The sequence below is a fragment of the Polypterus senegalus genome, chromosome 12, assembly GCF_016835505.1.
Source record: "Polypterus senegalus isolate Bchr_013 chromosome 12, ASM1683550v1, whole genome shotgun sequence".
Lineage (NCBI taxonomy): Eukaryota > Metazoa > Chordata > Cladistia > Polypteriformes > Polypteridae > Polypterus > Polypterus senegalus.
Window position 1 is genome coordinate 122659528 of NC_053165.1, and position 27119 is coordinate 122686646.

Below are 27119 nucleotides of genomic sequence, written 5' to 3' on the forward strand. Positions count from 1 at the left end.
TTCATAAGCCACCTAGAAATTAGGTAAAATGTGACCAAGACAGTGCAAGAACTCTACATACAAGACACAAAACATAATACTATAGATCTTTTTGAGACACTATCATATTAAAGTGCAGATGAGCACATACAGTTTCTGCATGTCTTCAAAGTCATTTCCTAATGTACTATACTTGTCTTTCAGAAACTGCCCAGAAGAAAATGCCACTTAAAAATTCCAATTGTTGCTCCCATCTGTTTCATTATAAACATAATATCTAAAACAACAAAAAAAAATCAAATTCTCACTTATAGGATCTGTTCAAACCTTTTTTAAAACTTGGCAGGATCTAATCAATAACATTTTAGAATAAGCATTTATATTGGGGAAAAAGACTCCTTTCTTTCTTTACTACTCTCAAAAGTTTTACTCTGGCTGCTGGCCTTTCTCTCTTTCCCATGGGTGAGGGTTGAATTGAAATTAGTTTTCTTAAGTTTGACTTGATTGTATGGAATATTACTTGCGTTTAATACATTTTATAAAAGATAAAAAAAGATAATAATAATAAATAAAATGACAAAATACAAAAGCATCTCCTCCTTTTTTCATTATAGTTGACTCTAACAGAAAAACACACCATGGAAACGGATTATAAAATTAGGAAAAATTGTACTGGCAATTAAATGTTAAGGTGTACATTATTTTACATCACCTCCCTTACATCAAAGTATGCAAAAGGTGCATATTTATGGATCTTTATAGATACTAATCAAATTATATGCACTATTTGGATATCTATGTTATATAAACAACAATCACTAGTCAAGTTTTCATATGGTTTCACATTGAACTCAAACTCAGAGTCTTTATTGCACAATGTGATTTGAAAAATGAATGAATGCATTTTACTCTAAATTGGACAAATGTGATATGACGTCAATACCTTCCCAAGCAGTAAGACAGAGTAATTATTATAGTAAGAACCTGCATCACATTTTTGCTTTTTTATGTGTAATATCGTGTGATGTAAAAGTTGGAGTGCTGCCTCATAGGTTTACAGTCCTGAATTCAAACCTGGGCTCAATGCTTTACCCTACAGAGTTGGCCCATTTCCCCCATCTCTTTGTGGTTTCCCTCCACATCCCAAAGACATATATGTCAGGTTAGCTGGTGTCTTTCATTAAATACAATGGACTAGCAACTCATCCAGGGTTGCATTCTGTCTTACAAATGACACTGCTGTCAGCTGTGTGTGATCCATTCTGGACTAAGTACAGTAGTTTAACGGGTGAGTGAATGGATGGATAAATATGTTGTACTGTATGCTGGAGGTCTTCTCATCTCTTATTTGATCTTATTGATAACTATGTCATTACATCACAATATGAGAAAGGCAAGAAAATGTTTTTACATTTTTACAATATATTATACATATTGTAGTAAAAAGTATATAATATATGTTCACAAACCATAAACTATTGCCAGGTCACATGTATGTGTGCAGAAAAATTGATTATATATGGTTTATCATTTCAAAAACTGTGTGTCTAAGTACTTAATATCAAGTCCAAAAATAAATGTTTCAGTTTACAACATGCCATTTCACAGAAACACATGGCAAGTATTTAATTGAAAATGTAAATAAAATTATTATATTTCTTTGCAAAATGTCAATAAAAGCTGTAAGCTAATTGTTATAAAAATACTTTAAAATATCTGGAAGCACTGGCATAACATGCTCTTAAGTAAACGTGCAAAAATTACTTGTGATTATTTTTCACATACTCCTTCTTCTGCTTTCTTTAGTACTTGCCAAGCCTGAATTTTGAGTGTCTGTCAGATTCTTCACTTCCTGCAAAAACACTTGGGCCTTTTTAAGTTTCTCCACTGCTTCATTAAGAATTTTTTCTGCAGATGCATCTCCTGTCTTTTGTAAACTCTCAGCACCAGAGCCAGTTCCTTGTAACTGGCACCTTTTGTCGGAAATTTGCTCCAAAAGTTCACCTGTTTCCAATAATTCCAAATTAAGCTGTTGCTGCAAATCATCATAGTTATATTTCCCAGACTGTACTTTGATTTCAATCTGTTCTTCACTAGACACCTTGACATCTGACTCTGCTAAAAGGTCACCCAGTGAAGAGCATCTAGGTCGTCCGATCCCAGATTTAAAGTGTCCCTCTGACTTACTATACATTTTTTGCTGTGCCAAGGTTTGTTTGCCATTTTGAACAACTTCTGTTTTATGCTCTGCAGATGTAGTAACAGGGCACTTCTGAGAATGTGTTAGACTGTTATCATTTACACATCCTATTTCTACTTCTGGATACTTCTGATTTTCACACAATGCTGTGGATAAGCCTGCAACAGCTTTGCCTAAATTATATTCAGAATTTTCTTTTGGAACTTCTTCTTTCACATGAGAAGAACTTGGTTCACTACCATCTTCCTTGGTGGCTACAATAGTATCAGAACTAACTATCCTTTTTTTAGGTGATATAGGAAGTGTGGATATAGTCTGAACAGCTTCTATCGACTGACTTTCGGGCTTAGAAGGAGGTGCAGAGGAATTTGAAAATGTCAATGTTTTATTGGACAATTTATTAATTTTACAAGGAGGCTGTGGACGCTTGAACCCTGTGATACCTGGAGATGAATTATATATAATTTTGTTGCCACTCTCTGGAAAAACATCATCATGAAAAGCAATAATAGGTTTATTCTCTTGAGGCAGTGATACTGGTGTACCTATTGATTTATCAGGCAAAGACTGGGGAGTTGGCTCTTTAGTGACTATGTTTTTAGAGGTATCCCTCAGATTTTCTTCTGTTGATTCCTTCTCATTAACAGAAAGTGGTGGGGCTTTTAAACTTTCAAAATCATTGGGCGCCTCTTCAATAGATGGATTAGTTTTGTGAACTAAAGAAGGCAAGTTTTCATTTTTAACAATTTTTCTAAATGGGGTTGGAGAGGACTCAGACATGTTTGTAATTGTATCGGTGGTATCCTCTTCTGTATTTTCTGTTGAGAGATTGATTTCTTTTGGTGGTGCAGTATAGGGTTTAAGATGTTTACTTGGTGGACATGGAGGAGGCATATATTTACTCTTGGGTTCATCACAAGCTTTTTCTTCTTTTTCAGCTTGTAGATTATTTGTTAATATGACATCTGGTTGTAATTCAAGAACTCCACTGGCTGGAGATGAAGGCTCAATATCAGTTTTGTCTTTTTCCAGAGGAAGATCTTCTGTTGTTACTTCAGCCACTGGCAGCACTGGTGTAACTTCTACTGCTGGTGGTGCAAGAGGTTTGAGAGCCTTACTTGGTGGACATGGAGGAACCACAGTGGTCGCTTCAGTTTCCAAAGGCTTATCTTCCCCTTCCTCTGTATTTACTTGCAAGCAGGGTTTGTTATCTTTTAAAGGAGGCATAGGTGGTTTCAAAATTTTCTTAGGCTGCTTGCTATCATCTTCAGGATTATTGCCCTGAATGCTGCCCTCCCTGTTAGGAGGCATTTTTGATTTGTCCTCATTTTCTACTAATAATAGAGTAACTTCTTTAGATGGACGTACAGGAGGTTTAGCTACTGTGTTAGGAAGGGGACCAGAGGGCTCAATGCAATTAGCATTTTCCTGAAGATAGCTGATATCATCTGTTTTATCATCAAGGTTCAGCCTCAAAGTACCTTCAGATGAAGTTATAGCAACCTGAAACAACAAAGAAATTTTTATAAAATGCAGATTTTTTTGTGCTGGTCACTTTGGTGGTGATTTTATTGTCTTACAGTCTTCATTGTATAATTTACTAAACTGTCACCTAATCAAAATGCATGCAATAAAGTAAATGATACTTATATAATTATATTTTGTTTAAGCAAAACAACACCTTTTTTGACACATAGAATACTGGTCATTGTGGTTAAAAGTAAATTAGAATAACATAATGATATCATAAAAAGGTCAGAGAAGTGATACGAGGCAATATTTAATAACTGTAATGCATGGGTTATACAGGGTGGGCCATTTATATGGATACACCTTAATAAAATGGGAATGGTTGGTGATATTAACTTCCTGTTTGTGGCACATTAGTATATGTGAGGGGAAACTTTTCAAGAGGGGGGTGACCATGGTGGCCATTTGGAAGTCGGCCATTTTGGATCCAACTTTTGTTTTTTCAATAGGAAGAGGGTCATGTGACACATTAAACTTAATTGGAATTTCACAAGAAAAACAATGATGTGCTTGGTTTTAACGTAACTTTATTCTTTCATGAGTTATAAGAATAAAGTTACGTTAAAACCAAGCACACCATTGTTTTTCTTGTGAAATTTCCAATAAGTTTGATGTGTCACATGACCCTCTTCCTATTGAAAAAACAAAAGTTGGATCCAAAATGGCCGACTTCAAATGGCCACCATGGTCACCACCCATCTTGAAAAGTTTCCCCCCTCACATATACTAATGTGCCACAAACAGGAAGTTAAAATCACCAACCATTCCCATTTTATTAAGGTGTATCCATATAAATGGCCCACCCTGTACAATGAAATATAATGAAATCTTAAATAAACTTCAATTTGTTCTGCTGATGTATACATTATAAATGTATGTGTTTATTAAAAATGTATTGTCACACACGTGCGCTTAGGGAGCATCTGACAGGCTCAACGAAGTTTGATAACACAAAGAAAGCGGGTTTTGTACAGGGCAATAATATCTCTATCATTCAACAGAAAAAACAGAAGAATAAATGCACCATTTTGAAGACTGGCAGACGATTCCACACACACAATAACAAAGCCATCACCTCAACTGATGCCTGCACTTCCGGCTTCAACATTCCATGTCATTTCTGCCCATCCATTTTCCCAGCATTCCCTCTGTATTTAATTTCCTGCCAGTTCACTATAAAAATCTATTCACCTACCGAAATGCTGTCGTTTGTTCAATTCATTTTCAATGTATCAGTCTGGAAAATTCGCTCTGGACCTTACAATATACAGGGCTACCACTCCAAATCTTTATGAGTGTGCTGTCTCTAATTCTTTCTTCACAGTATGTATAAATTAAAATATGTAAATCACTATACATTTAAATGAAAACAGAATTTTAACCAACCACCCATACTTTCACTGCCCTAGAGCAATGCAGTTAACTACTATAATTTAAACAGTAATTAACATCTATGCATGCCTATCAGAAAATGCTAAACAGCTCATGGTTTTCTAAAAACTGGTGGGGATGATGGAATTGCTCACCTCTAAAAGATTATTACTGTTTGACTTAACTGCACTACCTGCCCCAAGCAGTGAAATTTCTCAGCATGGTAGGTTATGGACTGGTAGGTGGATTCTGTGCTGCCTCAACAAGAAAATGACCATGCCCATGCTCCAGTCACTGACTGGCTAAGGCTGTTACCAGTAAGCACATGATAAATTTAACAATTTTGAAATTGTTTGCATTTGTTTTTTTGTTGTTGTTTTTGTGCTACTTGGGTTGTTTTTTTTTTTTTGCAAAATTAACAAATATATCTCCAGAACAAAAGATGTAATTCAAATACAGTAAAACCTCGATTATCCATCAGGGGCCGGGATTGAGGCTGTAACGGATAATAGAAAAGACGGATAACAGAACAGCTACTTTACAAAAAAACATACAGTGGACTAGTTTAGCGAATAGTCAATTATTAACAAAACAAAATATAATATAGTATTAACAAATTAATTAATTTGTATTTAATTAACTAACTCAGAGGTACTGGAATTTTCTATGTTTTACTTGGAGTCTTCTCTTAGGATCCAGCTTAGGTCAAGTAAGTTACCACCTACTAGGAAAATAAACCTGGACTTGGCCAGAATCCAAGACTAGGCTGTTTCTAATGAGTTTGCACGCAGTTTGTGTGAGGAACTTTCAGATTTGGGTATGACTGCCAATCCTAATGTGATGTGGGAGACCTTCCGTGACAAGACCCTGAAGGTTGCTGAGGGTTGTGTTGGTGTTACTGGTGTTCCCAGAAGGAGATGTTTCATCTCGCAGGGCACCCTGGATATCATCGAGAGGAGTCGCAGCACATGGCTCAATGGCAACTCTGGTCTGTACCGGGAACTGAGAAGGACAGCTGTGAGGGCTCTGAGAGCAGATAAAGAGGTATTTGTTAGAGGAATCTGTGAGCAAGTGACACACCATCTGTGGTCTAGCGACCCACGTCCTGCTTACAGAGGAATCAAAGCATTACGTACATCTGAATCTGTTCCTCAAAGAGTCGCAGTTAGGGCAGCTGATGGAACAGTCCTTACAGATGACACTGCAGTTGTGACCCACTGGGCTGGCTACTTGGAGCAGTTGTTCAAAGCTGATCCTCTGGCTAGAACGTTAGATATCTCTGGGTCCACGGTTCTTGAGGATGATCCTCCAATTAGCTGTGAACCACCCAATCTCACTGAGATTGTACAGGTGGTGAACCAGCTGAGGGGAGGAAAGGCTGCAGGGATCTGTGGTATCCAGGGTGAACTTCTCCAGGCTGGTGGTAAGGCTGTCCTCCTCGCATTGCAAGCAATCTTTGTGTCCATTTGGGAGACAGGCATCACCCCAACTGACTGGAAAATTGGACTTATCGTCCCTATCTGGAAAGGGAAGGGTGATCGCCTGGATTGAAGCAAATACAGGGGGATAACACTGCTCTCGGTGCCGGGTAAGGTGTTTGCTAGGGTCATCCTCAATACGATCCGTGATCACTTGCTCACCTACCAGCGACCAGAACAGTCTGGTTTTACGCCTAAGAAGTCTACCATCGACTGCATCTTGGCACTGAGGGTTCTCATAGAGTGCAAACGCGAATATCAGCAGAGTTTTTTTGCAGCCTTTGTCGATTTTCGCAAAGCATTCGACTCAGTTGATCGAGCTGCCCTGTGGGACATCCTGAGGGTTTCCAGGATCCCCTCGAGGTTGCTGGATATCATGGCTGGCCTGTACACTAGTACTGTGAGTGCTGTGCAGAGTGGAGGCAGGACCTCTGCATTTTTCCAAGTTGATTTTGGGGTTCGTCAGGAGTGTGTTCTTGCTCCTACTCTGTTCAATGCTTGTATGGACTGGGTGTTGGGCAAGGTCGTGGGGTCCAGCGGCTGTTGTTGAAGCAAGATTCACGGATCCTGAATTTGCTGAAAATGCTGTGATCTTCGCGAAGTCAATGGAGGCTCTGATCTCGAGAGGCTGAGTGAGAAGTCTGAGTGTCTGGGCTTGCGAGTGTCCTGGATAAAAACCAAGATCCAGGCCTTTAATGACCTCTAGGGCACAGCCATCAGCAGTGTGTCTGTTTGCGGATAGTGTGTTGACCTGGTTGAGAGGTTTACTTACCTTAGCAGTGACATTCATGTCTCTGGTGACTCTTCCTGTGAAGTCAATAGACTGATTGGGAGAGCATGGGGGGGTCATGAGGTCGCTGGAAAGGGGTGTGTGGCACTCCCGATATCTATGCAAAAGAACGAAGGTCCAAGTCTTTAGAGTCCTGGTGCTTCCTGTCTAACTATATGATTGTGAGACATGGACGCTATCCAGTGACCTGAGACAAAGACTGGACTCCTTTGGTACTGTGTCTCTCCAGAAAATCCTTGGGTACCGTTGGTTTGATTTTGTGTCGAATGAGCAGTTGCTCATGGAGTTCTGAATGAGGCACATTACCTGCATTGTGAGGGAGTGTCAGTTACGGCACTTACGGTCATGTGGCACATTTCCCCTAGGGTGATCCGGCTCATAAGATCCTCATTGTTGGTGACCTAAGTGGCTGGACCAGGCCAAGGGGTCGTCCACGTAACACCTGGCTGCAGCAGATACAGGGTCATTTCCGGAGGGTAGGACTGGACCGCGTGTCTGCCTGGGGGGTTGCCAACCTGGATCCCGAGCTGTTTCGACGTGTAGTGGGTGCAGCAACGCACTGCACCAGTGCATGCTCCCCAACTTGACTTGACTTTCATTCCATAACAAGCACACCTCCTAAACAATAAAAGAAAGCTTTCCCTACCAATCAGTTTATCTCCTGCCACTTATATTCTTTTTTTCTCTAAACCGTAAACAATCCTGCTTATTGTCTCCCGACTCCCTACTTAAAATTTCCTTCCGCCACACCTTTCCTTCTTCTCCTAACTCTCCTGTCACTCATATTCTAAGAGGCATGTTAGCCCTTTAAAGAACAGAAGCCCTTCATACCCCCCATCGCTTACAGCATTCACTCCACCTTTTCTTCTCATGCACAGTGCATAACAAAGCTGCCTGCATGTCATAATATATTAACAAAACATAATATAGTAGAATTTAAAAAAGAAAATTACAATATAGAAGAACATTAATACAGAAGATTTCCGCTGGTGGTTTCCATTTTCAATACATTTTTCAATTTTGTCGGTATCACATTTTATATGGTTCACTGTTGTTCTTTCTACTCCGTAAATTGAAGCAATACTTGAAGTACTTTCACCATTTTGTAAATGTTTACTAATTTCTATTTTTTGTAATAATTCCAATACCACATGCATATTTGTATTGGCCATAATAATGTATAGTAGATTAATTATAACAAAAGAGAAAAGCTATAAAATGCTATTAAAACTGAAGGCATTTACTGTGGTGCTGGGGAAGAATACTACGCGCTAGCACAAGGGAGAGCTATTCCAATGTGCACAGCTTACAGTGTACCACATGGCAGTAGTAATACAGTAATAAGTAGGCGCTGGTATGTGCAATTTTTAATTTTTTTTTTTGGCACTGATGGTTAACAGAGACAGTTAATTGAGTGCCGGATAATCAAGATTTTAATGTAATTGTTACCTTCAACTGAGAAGAAATAGCTGACCATAAGCAATATCTAAGAAACTGACAGAAATGTGTGTCTTGTGCGACACAAAATATTTCAAAAGGTACATCTATCTAAACCTACAATTTTTAATACTGCTGAAGATTTGGGTAGTTCATACTACACACTCTTTTGGAAACTTGGCATACTATAAAAGGTATGAATGCCTCTAAAGTAAGAGTGATAAAAAAGAAAATAATACTGAATGTATGCAAAAAGTGGGTGAAGGCATCAACAACAACAACAACAACATTTATTTATATAGCACATTTTCATACAAAAAAATGTAGCTCAAAGTGCTTTACAGAATGAAGAATAGAAAAATAGAAGACACAATAAAAAATAAAAATAAGTCAACATTAATTAACATAGAATAAGTAAGGTCCAATGGCCAGGGTGGACAGAAAAAACAAACAAAAAAAAAAACTTCAGAGGCTGGAGAAAAAAAATTAAATCTGTAGGGATTCCAGACCAAGAGACTGCCCAGTCCCCTCTGGGCAATCTACCTAACATAAATCAAACAGTCCTCTTTGTATTTAGGGTTCTCATGGAAGGACTTGATGATGATGATCAGTATAAAAAGGAGAGAAATAACTAATCATAAATCAAAAACTGAATTATACTAAAGTAATATATACTTCATATTCTATTCCAGTTTTGAATACCAATTTCTATGCCATCCTTGCCAAGTAATTTCCCCAGTAATATGTAATATATTTGAAAACACTACATTTTACTTTAACTATTAGGAACTTTTTAAAAAATAATGCATGAACAAAGTTATACCGTTACCATGTATTCTCTAACTTTGTGCCATTTAAAATAGGAGCATCTCATTAAGGAAAAGAAAAGAAATGGCACATGTTGGTTTAAAATGTTTCATCATTTGAGACTCTAATATATGCAATATAGTACATAAAAAGTCTTTGATATGGTGGTAAAATTACTTGTGAATATACAGTATCCACATGTCTTATACTAAGGTATGCAATATCAAGAGAAATATGTCTCACTTTTGCCACCTCTGACCATTCCAAAGTGAAGTTATTTTACTTTACCACATTGCAGATCTAAATGACAGCTTTATTAATGCATTGCTATTATGACCAAAATAATCCTTTGTTAAGGTCTTGTTGCATAACAATATATGACTAAGAGATTAATTTTTGCAGCACCTAAACTAAAGAGCTAACAAAAATTCTGCTATTAGACAGAAAAGCAGTTTACCTCTTTCAAATGCAGTCTAGTTGGTGGTCTTCGTGACTGAGTCACCTTTGGCCTTGAGCGGGTCACATGCTCTAAAGAACAATTTTCATCAACTTTGACCTATAAAACAGTTAAATATATAACATTAAATTAAATAACCAACTAATGAGCATCTTAATAGATAAGCCATTAGAATACAATACTATGAACAAAGTGGTTATATTAGTAATAATAATCATGTTTACTTCTCATCCTCTGGAATGTTTCTCTGCCATGACTATCTTCAGGAAAGTAAAAAATCAAAGCTATAGCATTCCAGAAGATATCAGAGGTGGTATCACAGATGGACTGACCTTAAGAAGGTGACACATTGACATGGCAGGGTAAACTGTTTCTGGTGGATTGCATTTTATATAGGGCTCTCAGCAATCTTGCTCCTTATATTTTGGAGTGTCTATTCCGCTACATGCCTAATTGCCATCTTAAATTGTCCTCTGACAATGGTTTGCTTATAATGTGAGAGACAAGCATAAAAAATGTTCTTTTCTATTTCTGGTTTTATGTAGTGGTATTGCATGCCAGTACCAACCGATCAGCTGTCTTTGATGTTGAAAGGGACATGAATGTAAACCTATTGAGGTAAGCTGCTGCATCAAATCTTTTAGAATGGTATATCTTAACAATAATGAATAACTTTATAAAATTTTCTGTTTTGTAGAATGCCAAGATTTAGTTTAGCTTATACAGCATCTCTTCGGCTAGAGTTTTTGTTATACTTTCCACCCTGGCCACCAGACTCATGCATTCACCATAAGTTTTAGATCATTAACATTAATTTAATTTATGCTTAATTATATTAGGGGCATTTTCATTGCTTATTTTTATTTCTTGTTGGTTTATTTGCATTGTTTGTGTAATTTTACTTATTTATTTTCTTTGTAATTGTAATTACCACCTTTACTTCTTGTAGAGCACTTTGAGCTGCATTCTCTGTATGTAAAATGTCCTATATAATGTGAACGATAGGGGGCGCTCTCGCTCCCTTGAACCCCTGTCCACGACTCCAGACACCAGGTAAAAGTCCAAATGTTGACTTTATTTTCTTGCCACAGTGCACAAAGCACACTCTTCTCCACAATACTCATATAATTCACAATAATAAACAATAAACCAATCCTCCAGCTCCCAGACGCGTTGCCACCCTTCCACCCAGCTCAGCTCGTTGTCTGGGAGTTCCCATAGTCCTTTTATAATCCCTGACTCGGAAGTGTTTCTGCCCAATAGTCCACAAGTCCTTTTCCCTTCCGGATCAGGGTAAATCGTCCCTTTCTTCAACCCGGAAGTCCGTCGCTCTTCCTGTGACGAACCTCCGGGTCACAGGGCTCGAAGAAGCCCTCGGTCCTCCCTGCAGCTCCCTCCTGTGGCCCCCACGGCATCCAGCAGGGCTTTGCATAAAAACTCCAATGTCCATGATGCCCTGCTGGTCTTCTGGGGACCTCCACGCTGCAAGGAGGGCTCCACCTGGCGGCTTGGGGGTATTGGCCGGGATAAATGGCCGGCCATCCATTACAATAAATAAATAATGGTGTTATTTTGTTCTCCTTTATATATTAACTATATAGAAATTTGTATTGGTTACAAATTTACATAAAAAGATATGATTCTTATTTAATTATCATTCTTTAACTTACTTCTGATTTGTGCTTTTTGGTGGCCTGCATTGCTACACATGTGAGTCTGTCTGCATTAATCATATACAGTATAGCTCCTCTAATTTATTTTGCATTTCTGTCATGATGCACTTTTCGTTTTCATGTAAAGGTTTCAGATTCTTTGAAGGAGAAGTTAAAATTTAAAATAGTCTCTTCTTCCTCAGTTTTTCTTAACTTGGATGTCAAACTTCCTCATTTATTTCCTGATTTCAAATTTAAGAAGTTCCCAGTTAATATAATATGAAATCTTAATACATGTCCAGTATTTCCCAATTAACAGAGCAAAAGCACTTTGTCAGAACAGTGAAGAGAGTTGTGATTCTGGTATGAGAATTTATCTATGGCTTAGATGCTGATGAGAAATCGTCTAAAGTGTAAATTACCTTTTAATCAGTAAATTGTGACATCAAAGGTGGGATTTATAACTCACCAACACACAGATAACACAAAATAACCAATACTTAGCATACCATGCCATCATTATTGCATAATAGCTTTCTTGGCAAGTGCTCTACGATTAATTTCAAGGGTTGAATCGTATTAACACTAACATTACAAACTAATACCACACTGTAAATTATATTCATATACACGAAACAGTGTTTTTGGGACCTAAAATTCCATTAATCGCAATACAATATATTATGCTCTGCAGCTTTTCTACCAATATACTAATAATCCAAATTATGATTTCTGATCTGGGAGACACTGATACTAACATTATAAACAAACAATGCACCACTAATTGCTTAATTAACTCAATTATTTATAAATACACAAAGTAGTGTTTTGCCCAGTCTGATACACTAATAAGCTATTTACTGTACATCAGAGGTTTATAACTTTGGTCTATACAGATGTCCTGCACAGATAGTTCTGGTTAACTAAGGAGCTAAAAAGTCAACTGGATAATAAAAAGACAGCTTTCAAATCAGGTGATAAAGAGGCTCTGAAGGACGCCCAGTGAATTCTGAAGAAAAAGCTAAGTGAAAGAAAAGGACGCATACAAAACTAAAATAGAAAACAAACTAACTCAAAATAACATGACGGAAGTCTGGAATGGACTGGGCATGATTACTGGAGTCAAGCAATTCAGGGCTAAAGTGGTATATGGGAATGTGGTCAAATGTAATGCCCTGAACCAATCTTTTAATAGCTTTTTCCTCCCACTGCCAATTTCATCCAATGACCAGTACCTAGACACTGTCCTTGCTATATGAACAACTCCTACCACTTCAACTGGAATGTCCAATGATGATTCCATCTCTGACCATCAGTATTGGCTGTCCATAACTGGTGACAAAATGAGGAGACAACTGAGGAAGCTGCACAAATGAAAATATGTGGGACCAGATTAAGTCAGTCGCTGAGTTCTTAAGGCCTGTGCTGACCAACTTTGTGTTATCCTAGGTCACATGTTCAGTATGTCCCTAAGGCTCCAGAAAGTGCTGGTTCTGCGAAAAATATCCTGCATTGTTCCTGTTCCAAGAAGGCAGACACCTCTCCACCTAAAGACTACAAGCCAGTGGCACTTGCATCTCATATCACATCATTTGAGAGGCTGGTCCTGGACTATACAAATTTTCTGGACCCACCACAGTTTGCTATTGAACAAAGCTTATTCTCACTTGGACAGTGCTGGTACCACTGTGAGGACTATATTCTTCAGATTCTCTAATGCCTTCAATACCATCCATTCATTCCTGTTAACGAGAAAGTACAGCAATATACAGGTGGATGAGTCTATGGTGACCTTGATAATGGATTTTCAATTTGGCAGACCTCAATTTGTGAGATTCAATGACCATGTCTCTGTTATGGATGTGAGTAATACAGCACAATCACAAGAAGCAGTCCTGTCTCCTTTTCTCTTCATTCTGTACACCTTAGACTATAAATAACACCAAGTCATGTCACTTACAGAAATTTTCAGATGATTCTGCACTTATGGGATGTATTGACAAGGAAGATGAGACAGAATAAAGGAGTCAGTTACAGAAGTTTGTGTCTTTATGCAGAAAGAACTGTCTGCAACTGAACATCCGCAAAACCAAGGAACTAGTTATTGACTTTTGACACACCAAAAAACATCTAGGCCTGGTTACTATTCAGGGTATGGATATAGAGATGGTGCATTGCTACAAGTTCTTGGAGGTCCATATCAATAGCAGGCTGGACTGGTCTTGTAATACAGAGTATCTGTATAAGAATGGGCAGAGCAGACTGCATTTTGAATCAACAAGCTAACTAAAAGGGCAGGCTCAGTTACTGGATGCACTCTGGACCCCCTGGAGGTAGTAATGAAGGAGAGAATGAAAACAAAACTGAGTGCCATAATGAGAAATACTGTGCATCCTCTCTCCGCCATACTAATATTGAGGATCTGCAGCCAACAAATATTCATCAAAAGTGTGTCAAGAAACAATAATGGAGCTCCTTAATAACAACAGCAATAAGCCTGTATAATGCCTCAATGTGACCATAGAAGCCAAGTCAGAAATCTTTTTTTCATTTTAGTCATTCTGGTGTGGGTACTGGCCATAGCAATTAAATCAGGATTATTTTAAACCTACACATATATGTTTGGTATCATTATTTTTTGGATTTATTGAACTTTAATATGATTTTGTTAGATTTTCAGATTCTTATTCTGTTTTTAAATTATAAACTAAAATATCAAGAACTCACGTCCTGCGAGACTACACTTTGCACCAAGAGATTTAACCACGCCTGGGGCCGGAAATAAAAGACAAAGAGTAGATGACAAAGACAGCTGTTGTACAGGCTTTTAAATGTTCAAAGTGGACAGTAGCAGCAGCAATCCAGCAGCTGGTCGAGCAAAGAAAGAGTAAAGAAAACTGTATTTGTTTCCCATCGTATCAACGTTTTAAGAGGGGATTTCAGAGGAGTGACCGTGTCTCCATGGGGTACGTTCAGCACCCCTTCATCACAATGTGAGCAGCAGAGACGTGAAGTGGCTAGTGTGTAGCACAGGCCAAGGGGGTCGGTGAGCAGGTGTTAGGCCCCCTAGTGTATATATATATATATATATATATATATATATATATATATATATATATATATATATATATATATATATATATATATATATATATATATATATATATATATATAATATATACACTTTAGTCTTCGGAATAAAGCCAAATTTTCCCCTGGGGACAAATAATGTTCTATAGATAGATAGATAGATAGAAAGGACTTAATTAGTCCTCAGGGGAAAGTTTGGCTTTTTACAGAAGCTCTTTAAACAAATAAATACATCAATAGGTAGATAAGTAAGTAAGTAAATAAATAAATATATACATACACACCTCTGAACACACACTAAAATGACTATAAAACATCTGACTTGGCAATCACCGTCACAGTGTGGCAATATGCAGATGTATTGCTGTGAGGCCCCAGTAGTGTTTCTTGACAAACTTCTGCTAAATAATTCACTGTCTGAAAGTACTCAGTATTCATATACATCTGTCAGAGGAAGGATATTTTCATTCTCACCTTTGCTACTACATCCAGGGGGTCCAGAGTGCATCCTATAACTGAGATTTCTCTTTTAATTAGCATGCTGATTCAGTGGGCCTCTCATGAAGTGATGTACAAATTGCATTGGTTTATCACAGAGTTGTAGAATATGTGAAGGATTTCATTGCGAACATTAAAGGAGTACAGTTTCCTAAGCAAAAAAAGAGCCTGCTCTGCCCTTTCTTATATATTTGCTCTGCGTTCCGAAACCAGTCCAACCCATCATTAATGTGGAACCCAAGTACTTGTAAGGAGTGGACCACCTTTACATCCACTCCTTGAATAGTGACCAGATATAGAGGCTCTTTCATATGATGAAAGTCAATAATCAGATCCTTGGTTTTGTTGATGTTAAGATGCTGACAATTCTATTTGCACCAAAAAACAAACTTCTCCACCTGACTATACTCATCCCCTTTATCAATACATCCCATAAGTGCAGAATCATCTGAGAATGGATGGATTAAAAGGAAGAAGTCTACGTGATCATCATCATCATCAAGCCCTTCCGTGAGAATCCTAAATCCAAAGAGGACTGTTTCATTTATGTTAGGTAGAATGCCCAGAGGGGACTGGGCGGTCTCATGGTCTGGAATCCCTACAGATTTTATTTTTTCTCCAGCCGTCTGGAGTTTTTTTGTTTTTTCTGTCCCCCCTGGCCATTGAACCTTACTCTTATTCGATGTTAATGTTGATTTATTTTGTTTTATAATTGTGTCTTTCATTTTTCTATTCTTTAATATGTAAAGCACTTTGAGCTACTGTTTGTATGAAAATGTGCTATATAAATAAATGTTGTTGTTGTTGTTATGTTTGGGGTCAAGACAACACCAATTAACTGTTGTTTCTAACAGATGAAGACTTGTATGTACTTCAGTGGTCTAACTTACACAATTTCTTATTTAATTTAGATATAAATTTAAGTTAGTTTAAAGTGAATAATTGTTTTTACTTGTTTCTATAAGCACTTTCATAACTGATAGGCACTGTCCAATATTATTTACAGTAAGTAATAACAGTACTATAAAAGGCAGTTATATTTATCTGCAGTGGAGTAGCTTTAAGATGCCTTCTCCACTGAGCACTCTTTGTAGTAGCAATTCAGGCCTTCTTGAGACCCCAGGCTTTTAATTTATTCCTGTTTTCTCATTTCTCATTTGTGAATCATCTTTATAATTTCCACTAAAAATGAACATCAAAAGCAAAATAAAACATACATTTCATTGGTTTTTAATTAATCTTAAGTGAGCAACTCATTGAACCGATGCTACATTTGACTGACCCACCACAACTGGGGACGCTCTCTCATTCTTTCAGTATTTAGAAAGCAACACTCCTTTAATTTTTGTAGTGTTTCATTTGCTTTTAGTAGCTGGAGTATTACTCTCATTAGCTGAGCTTTGGACTTGTGATATAACAGATAGTACCATGTGGATTCAATTAGATTGACGCTATATCCATATATTAAAAAAATGTAAAAAACTGTTCACATTTATAAGGGAAGGTAGCACACATCATCTGTTGTGTACTGTTTATGTGAACCTTTGTTAAAGTGACTTTGTTCTATGAATATCAGTTCTTTTGTAATCTACCAAGTAACATCTAACCCTTAGTTTTATTTTACAAAAATGGTTTTGTTAAAAGGGGAGAATGAATAATGTCTTATATTTTCTCGTCTCACTAATCTCTGTAACTTGGGATATAACTTTGGTGCATTACTATCACTCAGAGTCCAAAGAACAGTCCAAACAATGGAAGCATTTTGATTCTTTATCACCAAAATAATTCAAGATCCAATACAGTGCTAGCATGATTATATACACCACTTTAATAATGCCAGAGGTGTAGTCTAATTTGTTAATATATTTCAAAGGCCAACATAACCAGCCAATATTACACTAATTTCTTGTGGCATTTGTGGTGAGTCAGTCAGTCAGGGAAATTTGTCACCCATCCCACTTCTGCTTAGTGATACAGAGTTCAAACTCCTCTTTTAAAGATGATGGGCTAATACAAACTTAATCACAAAAAAAGGATGGCCATCATGGCCATGCACTTCTAAAATGAAATGAATAAAAACAAATGCCTAATAATAAGGTGAAACAGTTTAGTCAAAAGTTTTTAAATTCATTTCAAGTCCAGCCATCAAGCAGGTAGTTTGTGTAATGGCCTTATTTCCTGGAGGTCTATATATCTACATGAGAGACCAGCTAATTTGGTACCTGGAAAGAAGTTTAACGGAAATTGACAAAAAAGAAATGTCTTGTTTGTGTTGCAGAAAACAAGAAGAATTTGCCCAGCAATCCAATAGAAAGATAACATGCATCCCAAAAATAGTATAAGTAAAGATTACAGCATATAGAGAGATACCACCTGTTGATTCATTGTTTAATGTCAGATAAATGCCAAAGTTAAAGGTGTTCAATTTTTTAAGTACATTTTGCAGCCCTGATTCAGTATACCAGGTGTGCTAGACACAAGAAAAAGAGTGTAGGTCATGGTTTAATGCTACGACTTTTTAAGCTATTCCGATTTAAACCCAGCTAGTACCAAGGGCATCACTAGCTTTAACACTTACTATTAGTTTTATTCCCCACATAATAATGTCCATCCTACAAATATGTTAGAAGGAAATATTTGTGTATGGAGGTCCCCCATGGGTTTTCATGCAATTGCCCACACACATCAGAGCACAGAACACACTGGGCTTTAGAAGACTGGGGCTGAATGCCTGAGATCAGGGGCTAAACTCGAAAGATACACAGCCCAAACGATGGCCCTGGCTTTTACCCTATTTTTTGGGTACCATACCTATATACCACACCTTTGCCAAATTGATTTAGTGACATTTTTCATAACTCTATTACTTAAGCAGTTTGTGAGATAAGAGGTCCATTGCAAAGTGCAATTTTAATAAATAGTCGGGAGTCCCAGAGCATACAGGCACCAAGCGGATGCAGGTGCAGGTGTGAGCATGTATGCACCAGTCCGAGGATGATTGGGATGCTATGCTGATCACGCATTTACGTGCAAACGTAAATGGCTCAGTCAAGTACTCCATTCAAATAGTGGATGCAAGGTCCTGATAGGATAAGCTGAGACAGCAGATTTTAGAAACTGATTTGATTGTTTTAAAAGAAGATTGTACATGTATTTTAAACCTTGATTTAATTGGATCTATTTATTTATTTTAACTTCTACTTTGCACAACATTTTATGGATTATTTATTATTTGAAGAAATTTGCACTGCACTTTTGGACACCAGTGTTTGTTTTAAATAAAAACACTAGACACTTTGCACCAACCTCTTGCTGACTGTGTGTGTCCTTAGTTGTCATGGCTCATCCTTGAGTACATTATCGGCAATTCTGGGTTCAAGAGGCTCCCCAAAGCAACCTGGAAGTATGGAGCCAACCTGGACTGTAACAGTGTAGCTATAAAGGACACGTTTGATATTTTTCAAGCCAAAGATATTTCAATCATTGTATATATTCATTGCCATATGGATTTTTTTCTTCTAACGTGATGCAATTTTGGCTTTAAAATGGAGCTGAAGGGTACCGAGGTCAAATGTGAAAACAAAAGCATTGAAACCATAAAAATATATTGAATAAGTCCACTTTGAAGCAGCAAAGGTTTCAGTTTAAGAAAGAGTGACTTCTGCATATCTGAAGAACACTTTTGACAACAAACAAAAACTGGGAGTAATAAAGTTTATAACAGATTCTTGGTACTTTCTCCTTATGGTAAAGATACATTTCATGTTTGCTTGCTCGCTGCTGCTATCGTGGGTACAGGTTTGACATTTACCTTAGGCCCACATACTGAATCATATGGAAACGTAGTCCTGCCACTCAAAAGAAAAATGGTTGTGTCAATGTGATATTTCATTTTTTTCTGTTTAATAAATCTTGTTTTTGCCTTGTCATTCTGAGCTATTTAGTGTTGCTTGATGAGCAAAAAAAGAAATTTAAATGATTTTGGCACAAGGCTGCTACTTTGCAAAATATGAAAAAGAGAGTCCTGTTTTTACTTTGTTATTCTGAATGCGTCTTAATGTAGAGAAAATTTAATTTAAATAATTTTACCACAAGTCTGCTACATTGCAAAATGTGAAAAAGTGAAGGGGTCTGAATACTTTCTATACCCTCTGCATATGTGTGAATGTGCACTGTGCTTTGTTTGCCCAATAGGAAGGAAAACAAAATAAACTGAACAGAAGTTAACATTTGAGGAATATTCGTGGAAATTTTCCACCTTAAACATCATAGTATGCTCACGGTAATATTACTGTAACTGAAATTGAAGCTTCAAAAATATTTGGGGATAATTACTTGATTACCATTTTAATTTAGTATTAGGGATTCCTCTTCTTATTTTCTGCCTAAACTTGGTGGACAATCGGGGGGTTAGCTCAAAACACTAGCAACTTACCTCATCAAATATTTTATTCTTTGCCTTGTTGATGCTTTCAGAAAATGCTTTAATCCATTCCTGCTTCTCTTCTGCAGTCTGTGCTTGAAATTTTATATCAGGCACCTGCAAAAAGATTGTTGATGGTTTTTATATAATAACATGAGCTTCAAATTATGTCAAAACATATAAAAAAGCATTTTTAACCATAAAAACTAACATTTTATATATATAAAATGCAAATATGTAATTATGGTAATCAACTAATCTTAAATTCCCTGGAATATAATCTAGCAACACTTAACAGAGAGGTCTCAAACTTTCCTTATGGGAGACCCAGAGGCCTACAAAACAGCTAATTCCAAGCTAAAGAAAGTCATTAAGGAGTCAAAATGCTGCTACTAAGCGAAAGAGGAGAATTTTAACAGCTCTGACTCCTGACACATGTGGCAGGGCATTAGGTCCATCACAGACTACATGGGTAACATCTGCTAAAACCAACATTGGAAACTCATTTCTTCCTGATGATCTCACCTCTTCACAAGACCTGACAAGGACAGCAACCAACCTATTTCTAAACTAACACAGCACATCGCTACATTATGCACTCTGGCACTGAATGCACATGAGATGAGACGAGCTCTAAACCACATTAACCCTAAGGGTTCGATTATACTTCACACTCAGAATATTTATGCGCACGCATCGCGGCTACCACGCATTCCCAGCGTTTATCTGACGTGTCCCCTGAGCAGGTCCTCAGAAATTAACGCGACGAATTGTAGTACCCGCAAAATGTGGGAGGGCACAGTGTGCTAAAATTCAGAACGTGATGTCAGAGTCTCTGTTTACTATCTACATGTGACAGAAAGCCTCCATACGGATCCTATGGGATCAGTGTGCATGCTTCGATGTTTGATAAATGGTTCGATGTGGTGAAGTAAAATGCAGACATACAGATGCATTTGTGGTGCTTTTATATTCAAGCGTCGCATATTCCCGTTCGAAATGACACGATACATTTTAAAAGTCTCACATACCGTGTTCTGTGCCTTCTTTTTTTTTTTTTTTGCAAGTTCACAACAGCAACATAATGTACAGCTCTGTATTTGAGCCACTAAGAAAAAAAAGTAAGGACATGGTGAAAACGTGTATTTTGTGATTAAAGTGGTAATTTAGGCTTTAATACTTTATCATTAAAGCAGACCGTCATAAACGTCATCCCAGTTTTTAATTGCTATGGCAAGCTGCAATAGATCACCACACAGAACACATTAAATGTATTTTAGATTTTCTCATTAACAGACCACAAACTGTGTGTATGGGTAAGCATTTCTCTTCAACTATAATACTGAACAGGGTGGTTTACTAAGTCATTTCCTTTACTCCCTCTTCACAAATGACTGCAAATCTACCCATGACACTAACATCATGATAAAGTTTGAAGACAACACCACCATGATAGGACCGATCTCCAATAATGACAAAGGAGCCCATAGAGAAGAGGTTGAGAATCTGGAGAGTTGAAGCCAGAAAAACAAACTTGCAATTAATTCCAACAAAAAAAAAGAACCTAATTCTGGACTTCAGGAGAATGAAATACAGCAGTCACTATCCCATCAACATTAACAGTGAGAGGGTGAAAACAGTCCAGAGTTTCAGATTCTTGGGGATCCACATCAGCCATGACCTTTCATGGACAATAAATACCACAGCAATGGCCAGGAAAGGTCTTCAGAGGCTTCATTTTCTGAGGAGCCTGAAGAAAGCATAATTCCCACAACAGCTGCTGGTTAACGTTTACAGGTGCACCACAGAGTCTGTCATCTCTTACTACATTACAGCTTGGTACTCTGACTGCACCTTTTGAATATGAAGGCCATTCTGCATATCATCAAAATGGCTGAGAGGATTACTAGCACTCAGCTACCTCACTAGAGGATCTTTCACTACCCACTGCAGAAGAAAAGCAAAGAACATTTGTAAAGCTCCATCCCACCCCAGTCATAGCATTTCAGTCCTCTGCCCTCTGGCAGGCACTTTCAAAGCCCTGCATGCCCTCACTACCAGGCTAAAGAACATCTTTTACCTCACAGCAACCAGCCTATTAAATGCACAGCGATCACTACCCCTTCTTATAAAAAATTCACCACTGAATGAACTGAACTTCTGTTTAACTACACATAGTCACACACTTACATATATGAACCATGTGGAACTCATGACTCATTGACTGTAATTGACTGTAATTATCACTGTGACTTCATTTATTATTTATGCTTACATATTTACCTTTATTTTTACAACAAATTTACTTTCACTTTTACTCTGTGTACATTTTTAAATGTCTTAATTTAATGTTTTCTTTTAAATTTATGCCTCTTATAGTTTAATATTTACTTTATATACCTCTATCTAAGGCATCTATAGGCTTGCTCCAATCATATTTCAATGTATTGTACAGTGACAATAAAGCTATCTTGCATCGTGAACATTCGACTACTGCAAATGCTTTAGAAGCTGCATCCAAAGCTGTAATGCTTTCCAAACCAAACACTCATTGTGGTTCTTTTAAGTGCTGGTGGCTTGTCAATTAGTATAGAAGGCAAAGTTGGGTTTTGCCCGAACAGAATTTGATATAGTGCGATGTGTTAGTCCCTGTCTTGCACCCCAAAACACGAGGCTGAGTTTCAGTACTTTAGAAAACCCACCTTTATTCAGCTTGAAACAGGAACAGCACGGTTATTTATTGTAGCGGGATCTACCACTATCCTATACATAGACACAGCAATCAGACAGGGTCTTGACCAGGTTAATAGCTACGTAATACTGTTCCCTGCATTTATAATGTTCCTTGCATCACCCATCGATGATGGTGCTTAAAGCACGACCCCAGTCGGATCGGATTTGCTTTTTGCGACGAGCCGCTGCAGCGCTGGGAGATTGCCATTGCCTTGATGACAGATAAGCTGACTTCCACAGACACATCAATCATGCTTTGGGATGCTCTTTGGCATGTTGTCTCATTGGGGTTGGGGGGATCCCAATGGACTTTAAAAACCTCACAATAGACTATAGCCATGTACACGGTGTATAGTATTCTTCACCATGAGTGCCCAGTCTAATGTGTGGGTCTTTCTAAAAGCCCATTACTCCATGGCCTGCATGCTGCTATTGTCTTTGTTTCTATGTTAAAATTTTCAGTCATGTCACTCATCTCTTCATTGTTGAACTCCATTATTACTATATATTTTTTGTGCTGATCCGTGAGTACTTATCCATGAGTAGATAAAATGCTTCACAATTTCAGAAAGTTTCATTGAAGTCACATTGCTTCCTGCAATAAAACATGTGAAATGATCAATTACATGGAGATACCACACATTTGGTTCAAGTTCATGTAGATCCTTTCAACAGTCTCTGTAAGAACCATTTGCTAGTTACAGTAATCCCTCGCTATATCGCGCTTTGACTTTCGTGGCTTCACTCTATCGCGGATTTTATATGTAAGCATATCTAAATATACAGTATAACACGGATTTTTCGCTGCTTCGCGGGTTTCTGCGGACAATTTACTTCTGGTACATGCCTCCTCAGTTATTTTGTCCAGTTGATTTCATACAAGGGACGCTCTTGGCGGATGGCTGAGAAGCTACCCAATCACAGCACGCAGTTAAGTTCCTGTGTGCTGACTGGCTCAGCAATGGAGTGCCGAATTCAACTCCGCTGTGATAATCTGGAAGTCTCATCTCGCTCATTCAGCATCAATGTGTTTCGCTGTGTAAAGAGTTAACTGTTGTGTTTATCTTTGTGCATAGTCAAGCCCTTCGTTATGGCTCCAAAACGAACTGCCCCTGCTACTGCTTCAGGAGCAATGCCCTGGCGCCAACGGAAGATGCTAATGATTGCCAAAAAGGTAAAAGTTTTGGATATGTTAAAGTAAGGGAACAGCTACACCGCTGCAGGATGCCATTACGGCATCAATGAGTCCACGATTCTTTTTATTTAAAAAGGAGGAAAAGAATATAAGATCTACGGCCGCAGTGTCCTTTAACCAGTGTGCAAAACGAGTTGTAAGTGGATGTAATAAGGCAGTAGTCCAGATGGAATCTGCTTTAGGGATTTGGATTGAAGACTGCAGGAAGAAGAACAATGGCGGTGCTACACAATCGCCTGAAGAGGCTCCTTTAGAAGAGCTGTAATGCTCTCCTTTGTTGTGCAGTAAAATTAAACTCATTGTTATCGGACAAGTCGTCGTGTCAATGTTGGCGAGTACCCATAATTAATTTTCTACTTACTTAGTACATGTACGTATGTTTATTGTAACTGTACACACATTTTATAAAATTTTTCTTGCATTGTAAGTATTTATTGCTGGTGGCCTGTCTATCTTATTGGCTGTAACATATGTGATATCGGAGATGCTCTACAGTATCTTTAAAATAACATTTTGGTTTTATGTACAGCATTTACATGTTATAGATTTTTCACTTATATTTATATTACCTAATCAATTACAATATGTTTAAAACTATATTACGTATTAAATAAAACTCCTCAATGATATATGATATGTATGTTTGTGAGTAGTATATAAACTGTGTGTTTACATACATAATTTCAACGAATCTTACCTAATAACTAAAAGAATATAAAGGGTTTATGCTGTATAACTGTGCGGGAAATATTTATAAATAGTGTGGGAGAGTTTACAAGGGCTTAAAAATATAAAAATAACCATGCAAACATATGGTTTCTACTTCGTGGATTTTCACCTATCGCGGGGGGTTCTGGAACGCAACCCCCGCGATCAAGGAGGGATTACTGTATTTAGGTTATGTCAAGTAGGTAGGCATGTTTGCTTAGTTATGTTAAATGTTTGCCTATGAAAAAGTGCATAGTCTAAGAGAGGTTCTTATAACCCCTACAAGAAGAATTGAATTAGTATATTCTAACTATTTCTTTCCCTCTGACTACACATTAGCCTCAGTTAGTGACATGCCTTGCCGTAAGTAACGCATGAAGGGCACTCTGTTTCAAACTGCGCCTTAACGTGCCCAATAGTATATAACGCAACTTGCTCTATTGAATGTGCAGCGCCATACGTTTAGAATGTACTGAGGGTTTCTTGTCTAGAGAACAACTGAAGTTTTACAAGAAAAGGCTAAGTTTAGAGAATGGACATTTTGTCCATTTTTTTTTTCTATTTTACATGTGTAACATTGTTTTCTTTATTCTTGTGTGGACTGTTTGCTTTGAATTTTCACTAAACCTTTTAAAACTTCTGGACTGAGAGATTTCTTTCGACATGTGTTTGACTCATGCTTAATCCTGCCTTACCTACCTGCAGCTATAATCTTAACTATACCTTGATGCCGACTGCAAGCCCACACTTGGTTTAGGCTTAGGCTTGCTATACTTAAAGCATATTTCACAAGTGTCCATAATTTACCGTAAAATCCATCCATCCATTTTCTAACCCGCTGAATCCGAATACAGGGTCACGGGGGTCTGCTGGAGCCAATCCCAGCCAACACAGGGCACAATGCAGGAACCAATCCCGGGCAGGGTGCCAACCCACCGCAGGACACACACAAACACACCCACACACCAAGCACACACTAGGGCCAATTTAGAATCGCCAATCCACCTAACCTGCATGTCTTTGGATTGTGGAAGGAAACCCACACAGACAACATGCAAACTCCACGCAGGGAGGACCCGGGAAGCGAACCCGGGTCTCCTAACTGCAAAGCAGCAGTGCTACCACTGCGCCACCGTGCCGCCTTACCGTAAAATAGATGTCACTATTACCAGAACTACATAACTGAAACATATCCAAACAGCTTGTGAAGCTTAAATGTAGAAGAATAATTTTAGGGTAAAATAGCTTTCATCTTAAAGAAATAGCATAAAGAGTTAATGAATGTCACAAACCTTTGCAGGCATGTCAGGAAGCCAGATAGGGGTCAAGTGAACAACAAAATGTACTAAAAGATGACTAAGCGATGACTAAGAAATCAGCAGAAATAATGTAACAAGCATATTATTATATGCACAGATATTTCAAGGGTGGTGGCCCAACTAAAGGATATAAAGAAGAACCAGAATACTGTATATATATATATATATATATATATATATAATACATTTTTATTTTATATAAATTATTTGGGTGTAAACCAATGAACCAACCAAAGTAAATGTGTGCATTGATTGACACTGTATGTAAATTCAATCTATACTAATAAAAGGCAAAGCCCTCACTCACTCATCACTAATTCTCCAACATTCCGTGTAGGTAGAAGGCTGAAATTTGGCAGGCTCATTCCTTACAGCTTACTTACAAAAGTTGGGCAGGTTTCATTTTGAAATTCTACACGTAATGGTCATAACTGGAACCTATTTTTCTCCATTTACTGTAATGGACGTTAGCTCGATGGTCGTGGGGGGCGGAGCTGCGTGTGACATCATCACGCCTCCCACGTAATCACGTGAACTGACTGTGACCGCAGTACATAGAAAAGAAGGAAGAGCTCCCAAAGAGCGCTGAAGAAAAACGCTGAATACTTTATTCGCGAGAAACAAGTTTAATGAGAAGACACAAGGTATAAACGAGACTTTGGATCACTTTGTAACAGAGTTAAAATTGCTGTAGCAAGAAACTTTTAAGTGCCGGGTCTTAGCTAACATTAAATAAAGCCGTGGACATCGCAACATCACACAAGAGAGCAGCTCACGTGAACTGACTGAACGCAGTACGAGTGATCACTTCATTGTATCAAACCTGTTCAAAAAACGCATTACACAATTGACAAGGTGATGGCTTTATATGTCGTTCGTTTATAAAACAGCGGAGAAGCTGTATAAAGGCTGTTTAACAAAAAACCAGCGGAGCGTCTTATATGAGCACACAGTCAGCTAAAGAAGGGAATCAATAAATATCTATAATCGTAATAAACGAACAAAAAATAACGTACAAGCCGCAGATTAAATAAAGGAAATGGGTACCTGAACAGTAAAGTAAGTCTCGAATAGCTACACAATAACTATAAGAATCGTAATAAACGAACAATAAAACCGTACAGAACCGCGAAGCAAGGAGAAACGATGGCCTTATATGGCGTTTGTTTATAAAGCAGCGGAGAAGCTGTGTGAAGGCAGCTACACAAAAAAACAGCAGTGCGCCACACTCTGAATGTATTCCTGGCATCACCGTTATACCCTCTGATCTCCCATTTCAATTGAAATGCCTCAAATTTCCAGTAAGGCTCTGCTTCGCGATGACAATTAATAAGTCTCAGGGACACACCCTACAAAAGGTTGCCATTGATTTGAGGCAACATTGCTTTCCTCCTGGACAAAACTATATGTTGCATTCTCAAAAGTAATCTCAGTGCACAGCTTGGTCATATT

The 27119-nt window shown here is 37.9% G+C and overlaps 1 protein-coding gene across 1 annotated transcript in view; it reads right to left on the reverse strand.

Annotated features, from left to right (window-relative positions):
- Positions 1–364: 364 nt before the first annotated feature.
- The window catches only part of plekho2 (pleckstrin homology domain containing, family O member 2), a 219178-nt gene continuing 192423 nt past the window's right edge, over positions 365–27119 (reverse strand). Inside the window, exons 4-6 of the mRNA XM_039773352.1 lie at positions 19725–19829; positions 10050–10148; positions 365–3682 (exon numbers count right to left, since the gene is read on the reverse strand). Of these exons, the coding sequence (XP_039629286.1) occupies positions 1757–3682; positions 10050–10148; positions 19725–19829 (2130 nt within the window). The 3' untranslated portion in view covers positions 365–1756. The remainder of the gene's footprint in view (positions 3683–10049; positions 10149–19724; positions 19830–27119) is intronic.